Source organism: Salvia splendens, chromosome 10, assembly GCF_004379255.2.
Source record: "Salvia splendens isolate huo1 chromosome 10, SspV2, whole genome shotgun sequence".
In the NCBI taxonomy this organism is placed as follows: Eukaryota; Viridiplantae; Streptophyta; class Magnoliopsida; order Lamiales; family Lamiaceae; genus Salvia; species Salvia splendens.
Genome location: NC_056041.1, coordinates 5060485 through 5070950, shown reverse-complemented (window position 1 = coordinate 5070950; position 10466 = coordinate 5060485). Strand labels below are relative to the sequence as shown.

At 37.8% G+C, this 10466-nt stretch overlaps 1 protein-coding gene across 2 annotated transcripts; it reads right to left on the bottom strand.

The window, feature by feature from the left end:
- On the bottom strand, positions 1–4620 carry LOC121751583 (zinc finger protein WIP2-like). Of its 2 annotated transcripts, XR_006040123.1 has the most exons (4): positions 4040–4620; positions 2522–2958; positions 2304–2396; positions 1–626 (listed from the first exon to the last, which is right to left on the bottom strand). XR_006040123.1 is itself a non-coding variant. In XM_042146349.1 (2 exons), exons 1-2 carry the CDS (start codon positions 4502–4504, stop codon positions 2524–2526), a joined length of 900 nt encoding a protein of 299 aa, XP_042002283.1. In that variant the 5' UTR covers positions 4505–4620; the 3' UTR covers positions 2413–2523. The 2 variants fall into 2 exon arrangements, 1 of the variants encoding a protein (XP_042002283.1); XM_042146349.1 differs by lacking the exons at positions 1–626; positions 2304–2396 and having other exon boundaries at positions 2413–2958.
- Between the last annotated feature and the right edge of the window lie 5846 nt (positions 4621–10466).

The following is a 10466-nucleotide window of genomic DNA, read 5'->3' as shown; positions in this document are numbered from 1 at the left end:
AAATTTTAAGGAAACTTTCAAATACCAAGACAAATGCATTCAGTCATGTAGTCAAACAAACACCCAGAAAATCCTAATAAAAGAAAACATAGTTGCTCAGTCATGCAGTCAAACACCCAGAAAATCCTAATAAAAGATAACATAGTTGCTGATCAGTTGTCAGTGTCACGCTCCTTCCGCTTCAAGGTGCGCTCCAAAGCCTCACTCTTCGACGCCGAGTCCGCGCCTGATCCAGGATCCGCCGACTCCTGCGTCATCTCCTCCACGTGCTGGCGGCGGATAAATTCCGAATTGAAGTCCCTCATTCATCATCAGGTCGTGGACGTAGGCGGTCGCTCTTTTGGAAAAAATTTCAAAACCATCGAGTGAGCCTTCACCGTTTTAACAAAGTGCACCCCCACAGCGTCTGCCAATGCCCCTCCCACCGCCGGGATAGTGTCCACGGAAACTCGAGATGAGTTGTTGTCGGTAGGCTCCGAACCCGACGAGTGGAAGTCGTCTATGGGGTCCCGTGGCGTTTCCAAAACTGTCTTTGGCGTGTCGGTGGAGACGCCCCCGGCTGACATAGAGCCGAGGGAGCCTTGGGAAGATAGGTCGGGGTTGGGGTTGGGGTTGGGGTCCATTTCCTGAATTCAATAGAAGTTGTTAATAAATGAAAGCACAAATTGGGTATTTGGTTCCCTTCAAATGTTGCAACAATCACAGTGCAATTCCATCTTGATACACCATTTTTCGACTCAATTCTAAATCAGCCAATTCAACGAATTTTGTAATTGATCCAGGCATTCAACAGATATATGTTAACTGAGATAGAAAATAACAAGAAAATTTCTTCAGTCAAAGGAGAGAAACAGAAAAGAAAACCAGAAGAGAGAGAAACATGCCAGAAATGGAAAAATGGAATAAAAAACGTAAAGACTGCCATGGAGACGACGGGTTTGCAGAAACTATATATAGTACGTGAAATACAGTTGCTATATCAAGGCCAAAAAAACAAAATATCTAAGACAGAGAAAACACCAATCCACATAAACAGCCATTCCCGTTGCAAAATAATGGAAAAAAAGCTATTCCGCTTCAAAATTCACTCTCATGTTCACGCAAACGACGAAAGCAACACACACAAAAAAATAAAATATAAAAAACTCTTCCGGTTCAAAAATCACGACGACGACGAAAGGAAATATACAGATCCAAGCATCATATACCGAAGAACGAACCAAAACTAAAAAACCTAGGCAAATTACACACACACGTAAATCCAGAAAGAAAAAAAAACATGAAATCGCATGAAACAAAATTTTCAGTGCATAAATTACGACGGCGAAAGGCAAAATACAGATCCAGACGTCATACACCGAAGCAAAAACTAAAACTATCAAACCGATCGAAAAAAAAAATTTGTACTCCATAAATACATGTATAATCACAGCAAAAAACATGAAAAATCAGAGGAAGAAGGAGAAGCTACCAATTTTTCTCACGTTAGAGTTCAGGAGCGAGTGCCCTAGGAAGCAGGAACTACAGATTTTCTCTCGGACTCTCGGAGGTGAGTTTAGAGAGAGAAGCTATATTCTCGCTCTTCTGTCTCTCTCTCTCTCTCTGTTGTTTTCTGTTTCATCAAAATCTCTATCGCAGATGCAAATATCGTAGACCTAATTACTAAACTGTACGTCAGGGGCAGATTCGTCTTTTACCTTCACGGCTTTGTAAAATGGAAGAGATAAGAGAGTCTCACATCATAGGTTATAGCCCATGCGAGGGAACCGATCGGGCCAATTAATTAGGAAAATGCACAATATTAATACAACCAATGGGTTCACAGCAATTAATATTTGAGATGAATCTATACTCCTAAAATTATACTAGAATTTTCAAGAAATTACAATGTAGTACAATATAGTACAATATTTATATAAAGCGAGCATAAAGTGAGACTAAAACAATGTACAATACTCCATTTGAGATGATTCATAGAATATATTTAACTCGTTTCAGAAACCAGTCACAAAATCAACACTCACATTCCAAAACAAATGAATCAGTGTCAGGTCAAACCATACCTTTGGTTTTCATGGATTTCTTTTTTTATATATGTTCCACCAGTCATTATTAATATTTTATTTTAATCGATTTCAACACTAATGTATTTCTCTTCGGTGTAAGTTTTTCGAGGATCTGAATGCAGATTTTGTGAAATTCTTTATGCTAGCTTAGAAATTTGTTTGAAATTATTGTTAGTGAAGGTGGAATGACAAATGCTGATTTTTCCGAATTTATGAGAACGAATATTTTTTTGTTACCTATTTTACCCCTCTGCGTGGATTCGTTCATATACTGATTCGCACTCGAAAATCTTTTCAATCTCCTCCGATCCATATGGCTAAATTTTGTTCCTAGTAAAAACACAAATTAAGGTGGTATACATATGAACCATTTATTAATGCAGCTACTACTTTATACGTTCAATCCAACTTTTTCGACATTATCAAAATAACAAGGTTCATTTTAGTTAAGTCACCTCTAGCTAGAAGACTCATTATGATGGTCGATTTGAGACGCGACATCCTCCTCTTGGAAACAATGGACCCCGTAAGCGCCGTGGCCATTCCCGAAGGCCTTAATGTGGTCCTTGAGCGACCTCTTGTGCTTGAAATCGGATCCGCACGTGCAATACCACAGCTTGCCACAGTTCTTCTCGTGCGTTCTCCAGTCGCCCCTGACCGCGAAGGCCTTGGCGCATTTCCTGCATACGAAGGGCTTTATCCCATGCTTCCTCTTGTAGTGCGTTTGGAGGGTTCGGAAATCTTTGAGGGGCTTGGCTCGCGGATGGTCTATGTTGTTCCTGCACCCACCCGCGCAGCAATAACACGGAAGCCTTAGCATTGCCGTTGGTTGCGCGCCCCTTAGAGATTCCGCTCCTCTTCGGTATTGTGAACCGTGTCCCCACATATGCATCTGCTTATTGCGGACGGATGCAGAAAATTAGTTTTGACGAAGAAATCAATTTTTTTTAGAAAATGAGAGGTGCTATCTATAATAAGAAGAAATTTATAATACGTAGAAAATAATCTTCTAGCATCGACTAGAATTGTCTAACATGTCGATGAGTTTAAGTATAGTGATAACCGCGATAGGTTGGAAGCTCAAGGTCACTAAGAACTATTGTTGATAACCGCAATAGGTTAGGTTGGAGTATTAATGTATGAGACTATTGTTGATCTTGTTGCATTGAAAAATTGAAAGTAGAGTAGGAGTATCATACTACCTCCGTCTCACATTAAGAGTCCACATTTGACTCGACGCGGATTTTAAGAAATGTAAAGGAATTAGTGGAGTAAGGGGTCCTACTTTATATACGTTTTATAATGAAATATGTGTGGAATGAGTTAGTGTAATGTGGGGTCTATTTACCATTTATAGTAAAAGTGAAAGTGGACTCTTATTGTGGGACGAACTAAAATGACAAAAATAGACTATTATTATGAGACGGAGGTAGTACATTACTCTAATATAAAGCCAAAATATGATTAAATAAATTAAGGAGCAATTGGAAAGATTATGTACTAGTACTATAACGAGTGTGTGATTTACAAGGAGGGCAATACTATGTTCTATTGTGTCACAATTTACAACAAATTAAATACTCCATTCTGCACACCTAGGAATAAAAGGGTAAAACATTCAGTTTACACAAACCCACAGTGTGAAAGTTACAAACTTCAAGGACAAAAAGCATGAATTGGTTGTGTTGTTCAATCAAATAAAGAGGTGGCTGACCAGGTAATCAGTTGGGCAGATAGATTTATGCAGATCCCAAAAACCCTCTTAACTCACCCACATAATTCACTAAAGACGAACCAAATTATTTTTCTTATCAAAGTTTATCTTATTGTAATATTGATCTAATTTTCAGCATCTACCCTTTTACTAAGAAAGAACAACAGTAGGTAAAGAAAATTTTAAAAACCCTAATTCAGTAGACATGATCAAATTATCAAAAGCTGAAGCAAACTAAATGGAATGAATACATACATACCTGCATGTTATTGTATCTATTGAAAGTCTTGAAGCAAAGAGGGCAAGAAAACTGGGTAGGTCCGATCAAAATCTGAGAGGGTGTGGGGATCCAGTACTGCCCCTTGTTGAGAGGGTTTGTGTTAGCCACAGTGACTTCTTCTTTACAGCTTATCTCTTCATTGGCGGCGGCAGAGGAGGCGGAGGAGGATAGGCCGGAGGTTGGATCTGAATCGGTGAAGGGTAGCCCTAAGCTGAGACTGACTCTCAACCCTTTGTTGTCATTGTTGTTGTTGTCGTTGTCGTTGTCGCCGTCTAGTTCCATAGCACTATAAGAGGATTCTTGGTGATCGGACGGCTCTAAACTGAGGAGGGGGAGTGCCTCCGTCGGCGGCGGAGAGGAATTATGACAAGTGAAGGTGTAAGGAGTGAAGTGGTTCATGGAGGGGTTGAAGTAGTTGAAGAAAGGATCTGTCATAGTTAGCATAAAATGCAATAGTTAAGTGTAAGAGAGAGAGAGAACTATAATATGGATGACTAAAAATATGGGAAAGGGAAGAAACACCGCCATATTTTGGCCAAGGGTTAGATAAAGAGATGCGAAGCAACTAATTATTGTGGTAAAGTTTTTTTTGTTGTAGGAATAAGTTGGTGGTAAAGTTGAAGTGGGAATGAGAGACAATGATAAGACTAGTGAAATGTGACTAAACAAGAGGAATTCATTTGTGATCATTAATTATTATCCACATTAATATGCAACGATCTATTTGTGTCGCAAAGTAAATAATTAATGTAAAATAGTGATGTATAAATACAACAAACTTTGAATTATATTTTGTCTTAACATTATTTTTTTTAAAATGATATACCGCAGCATAGAGATTCATGATAAAACTAGAACTGGTGGTTCAGACCGGAGCCAGTCACCATTGACCATGGTTCGGGGTTAAGCCGCAGCTGAAGCTATAGAATTAGATGATCGGGTTATGAAACCAATTTTTTTGAATCGTAAACTAGTAGTCAGTCGAGAAACAGGCCGATCCCGATTCCACGCTCCCTAAAACCAAAACCGACGGCTTACCAGCCCGACCGCATCACTAATGTATGCATGTACTTGCACACAGTGGCGGATCCAGGATCCGGAATCGGAGGGGGCGAAATATATAGTATTAGCTTGATTGAGTGAGGACATGGCTATTCTTTTCGTTGTTCGGGTTGACGCCGGAGGCAAACGGAGGGGGCGGACATGGTAATTTTACGTCCCGATAAGGGGAAAATAGTCGCACGGAGGGGGCGACCGCCCCCTCCTGCCCCGCCCTAGATCCGCCACTGCTTGCACATGCACGGTTCCAGGCCGAACCATAAAACTAGACTGCAAATTGGACAATCCTGTTCTATAACTTAGGTCATCCACAACGTTGTTGCTATACCGTTCCTTAAACTACTATTTGCGGACCTCACTGTACTTTTTTACTCCATTCTTTAACTAAGGAACGGAATACCGTTCCTTAAATTACTATTCATTCAATTTCATTTTTTATTTTTATTTCCAACTCAATTCAATTAAAACAAACACACTTCATTAAAATTAAAATAACATTACAACTTAAAATTCAAAAAAAATAGAAAAAGACATAATTAAAATCCTAAAAAAATAAAAATGACATAATTTAAAAAAATAGAAAAAGACATAATTAAAATCCCACATCGAAAGTGGAACATAAAACATTCAAGGATGTCTCTATAAAAGAGAAACAACCAGGAGTGAGTTTGTCCCACATCGAAAGTGGAACATAAAACATTCAAGGATATCTCTATAAAAGAGAAACAACCAAGAATGAGTTTGTCCCACATCGAAAGTGGAACATAAAACATTCAAGGATGTCTCTATAAAAGAGAAACAACCAAGAGTGAGTTTGTCCCACATCGAAAGTGGAACATAAAACATTCAAGGATGTCTCTATAAAAGAGAAACAATCAATAATGAGTTTCATAAATTCGCAAGCCCGTCAAATATATGTGGGCTATTACGAATTTCTTGTATTCATTTATTTGTAAAAATTGTTTTTAAATATAAAAATCAATTTTTATAAATAAAAAATATTTTTTAAAAAAATCATTTAAAAATGAATTATTGCGTCACCGAGACGAAACCCACTCGCGGGGCAGCGAGTGGGCGTCACGCATGCGCTGGGAGCTCGCCACGTCGCCTCGGCGCGTGGCGAGACGTGTCGTGCCGCGTCTCGCGGCTACGACTCACGGCACGGCATGGGGACGACACGGGCGGCTGCAACGCGTGTCTCCGAGGTTTCGTTTCGCAGACACGGAACGCAGCACCGTGAAGACACGCGTTGTGGATGCTCTTACAAATCGAGAAATAAACCGATAAAAACTAGGAAAATTGAAAGAAAAAAAAACGTAGCAAAACCATAAAAATAGTTCCATCTATTTTGACCGAACACGAGCTGGCCCACCCGCATGACTAATGTAATGTCCGGTCCATACCCATATGAGAAATTTATGGGCAAGCATCCTCTACACTACAGCCTGCGTTAGGCGGTGCTGTGCAGCATCCAAATTTCTGAGTTATGTACCAACAGTAATTGCATTCAATATTAATTTGGCGTTTCTTGGTAAATAGATACACTCCACAAAGATGCCTGCTTTGATGGGTCAGGTAGCCACAACAGTACCAATTCATCAAGAGAGAGAGAAAGTGTACTACTGTTTGAACAAGTTTGATTAGTCTTTACTTCCACATACACATCAAAGCCACTGTTCAACCCTCACCATCCTTGTCCTTCTCTCTCACTGTCTTTCTCTCTCATCATGTAGGAGTATTTCATTTCATTCTGTACAATTAGCCTTGGCTTCTTGAGACACATCAATGAGACCTGGATGAGCAACATTCATTCCAGAGAATGCTACAGTCTTGTAACTATCATGCTTTATTATTTCATTCAAATTTTTCTCCACAAAAACTATACTCAACTGCATTTGCAGATTATTATTTATGATATCTTCCTACTTTCGCTACAAAAACCATATCTACCTTACCTACCTACCCACGAATTAGGATCCCAATTAACTATATAAAGGGTTTGATGTCAATATATAATGCCAATGCTTGCTTTGCTGGATTTAAGAAAAATATGTAGATATATGAAGACGAAGACGACTGATAATTTGAATAGGGTTTTAAACATGGGAATGGAATAACGGAATCTGTTTTATTTATTGCCATTTAATTTTTTTATTGTTTACAAAATAAATTTAAAAAAAGTACTATAAATTGTTGTAATGTTCTAATTATAAAATTAATTTAAATTTATGTAATAGAATGAGTTTTTCTACTATATGCATTAATGTAAAAAAATTAGTGTCAAGTTGTATTTTTTTACTTATTTAATAAATAATCATTACTATCGATTAATTGTATACTCCATATAATTTTATTTTCATATAAAATGAGTTTTTTTTAGTAAATTGGGTGTTTAATATCGATTAAATATACAACAAAATATGAAAAATGTTGGTCCATGTGGATAGGGCTGGGAAAATATACCGAAATACCGCACTTACCGTACCGAATAAATACCGAAAATATCAAATTTTCGGTATACCATACTTTTCGGTACGGTATCATACCGTACCGACAGTTTTAGGTACGGTAAAGGTATGCATTTTGTATATACCGTGTTATACCGCAAATAACACGGTATACCACAATTGCAGTATATACCGGAAATCACGGTATACCGCGGTATACCGAAATCACGGTACGGTATACCGACAAAAGCGGTACAGTTACGATATCTAAATTTTGGTATACCGACAAAAGCGGTACGGTAAAGGTGTGGTTTTTGGTCATACCGCACGGTACAGTACGGTATGCGGTATGACCATTTCGGCGCGGTATACCGTACTGTTCCAACACTACCGGTGGATGCGATCGATAAAATGTTATTCTAACCAAAAAATCAATTAATGTGGTTTTATTAAAAATGATAAATTAAAGAAATGATAGAAGGGCGATACTCTTGTGGTGGGCTCCATATTGTTGGTGAAAATGGATGTTAAGAGACAATAACACTGGCGACAATTGGGATGTCTAGCTTTCTTTTGTTTAAGGCGACGAACGTACGCCTATATATTAGGCTTTTTATTTAGAGTCGTATACAGACTGAATCCTTGACCATATGGTATTCCAGTTAAATAATGTGATACATGTAATTATTTCTTATATTTAATAAACTTTAATATATTGCTCCTAACCTATCGTAGGATTATATTGCTCTGTGATTGAGATAACTAAGCTAGTACTCTAAAATGCTCCATTTCTATTATTCCAATAAATTATCTTGTACTCCCTCCGTCCCGCATTACTCGCACCTTTCCTTTTGGGCACGGAGATTAAGGAATGAGTGATAGACAAAGTCAACAATTACGACTGTAGGTATAAATTGTTACTAAAAATGGAAAGAGTGCAAATAACTTGGGACGCCCAGAAAGGAAATAAGTGCAAGTAGTGCGGGATGGAGGGAGTATATATTGTTCATAATAAATTGAACGATTATATTAATCCTGCGATAGTATATAACTAATTAGTGTTGCAATTAGTATATTCGGACAAAAATGAAAATCTAAATTAGTCGATTCTTGTATCATACATATCCTACTTAATAGGAGTAGAACTTATATTGGAACAAAACAAAATGAAAATATAAAATCAGTGTTGCAATTAGTAATAGTAGCTTATAATCGAAACATGATTAATATATTGCTCTTAATATGATGTACGATTATATTGATCTCGTGATTATTGATATCTATAATCACCTAATCTTAAATGTATCTTGCTCTTAATTATACAATACAATTTGATATTGATGGACACAGACAGTATGTTGGGCAATAGTACTTTATTATTTTCTAAATGTGAAGCTATTTAAGTATTCTTCAAATTTGTATCACTCACTTTTATAATCAAAAAATTACTCATGAGAATTTTGACATACATATTTATTGATTTTTTTTATTATACTACTCTGTTTCATAATAGTGGAGGTTAGGATTGTTGATTGCAACATTAGTTTGATATTATCTGTTTTGTATCAAGTCCGCACGGATTTATTTTTTGTCACTCCCAAAAGGGGAATTATATACACATTCCAACTTCCCTCCCTTATCCAATGTGGGATGAGTTTGTAACCCAACAAACCTCCCCTCAAACTGATACCACAACGGGCCTCAAACCGAGACCACATTAGGAACGCAGTCGACACAAACATGGGTCGTTCCAGCCCTGGCCCCTGGGTCATCAAGGGCCCGACTCTAACCCGAGTCTTTCAGGGCCCGACCCTTACCGGGGCTCATCCAGGCACGACCCAAAGCCACATGGGCTCTGATACCACTTGTTAGGATCGTTTACTGCAACATTAGTTTGATATTGTCCGCTTTGGGCTAAGCTTGCACTAATTTATTTTTAGTCCAACATCCAGTGCCCGACCCTTACCGGGGCTCATCCAGGCACGACTCAAAGCCACATGGGCTCTGATACCACTTGTTAGGATCGTTGACTGCAACATTGGTTTGATATTGTCCGTTTTAGGCTAAGCCCGCACTAATTTATTTTTGGTCACTCCCAAAAGGCCTCAAACTAATTGAAGTTGGACATGAATTATATATACCTTCCAACTTCCTTCCCTCATCCGATGTGGGATGGGTTTGTAACCCAACAGTGGAGTCATTTTTTTCATTTTGGTACGTTCCATAATAGTGGAGTCCATCATTTTTAAGTAAAAGTCAACACATTTCTTCTCAATTACTTTTCTATCTCTTACTTTATTATCTCTTCATATCTCTACTTTACTTTATCCTTTCTCTAATTAACTCATTTAACACAATTTTTCTTAATCTCCTTGGCAGAAGAAATATTTCCACAATTATGGAACAGAGAGAGAATTATTTAATTATATAGCGGTACTATCTAATAATCTACAAAAGTCTCTAGAGGATGAAGAGGGAGTGGTGCAATTGATAACCGATTCAAGTGGGATCGAGAGTCGATGAACCATAACCACCGGCAACCGGCCCCATTAAATTCACTCTATGAAGATGTCATTGATCTCATGATGCAGTAGTTCTGTCCCGTATAGATTTTTCCCTCAATATATCAGTTTATTCTTCCCTCTCTTCTAACATGTAGATTTTCATTTTTGTTTTTTTCTATTGTCTAGTGTGTTAGGCTAATTTATTTAGTCATGTTGGCTTAAACTTGAATTTTTATATATATGGGCTTTTGGAATTATTTAGGCTGCTAAAATGGGCTCGTAACCATGTAAACAGACGGTTCGGCCCAATACTTGGTCCAAACATATACTTGATTTTCATAATTAATATCCCAATTTCCTAATTTAATTATCATCCAAAATCACATAAGCACATTA

Coding starts and splice junctions, on each gene's coding strand:
- LOC121751583 (XM_042146349.1), bottom strand. CDS start 4,504: ATGCTAACTATGACAGATCCTTTCTTCAACTACTTCAACCCCTCCATG. Junction 2,959..4,039: donor ATAGATACAATAACATGCAG/GTATGTATGTAT, acceptor CGCAATAAGCAG/ATGCATATGTGGGGACACGG.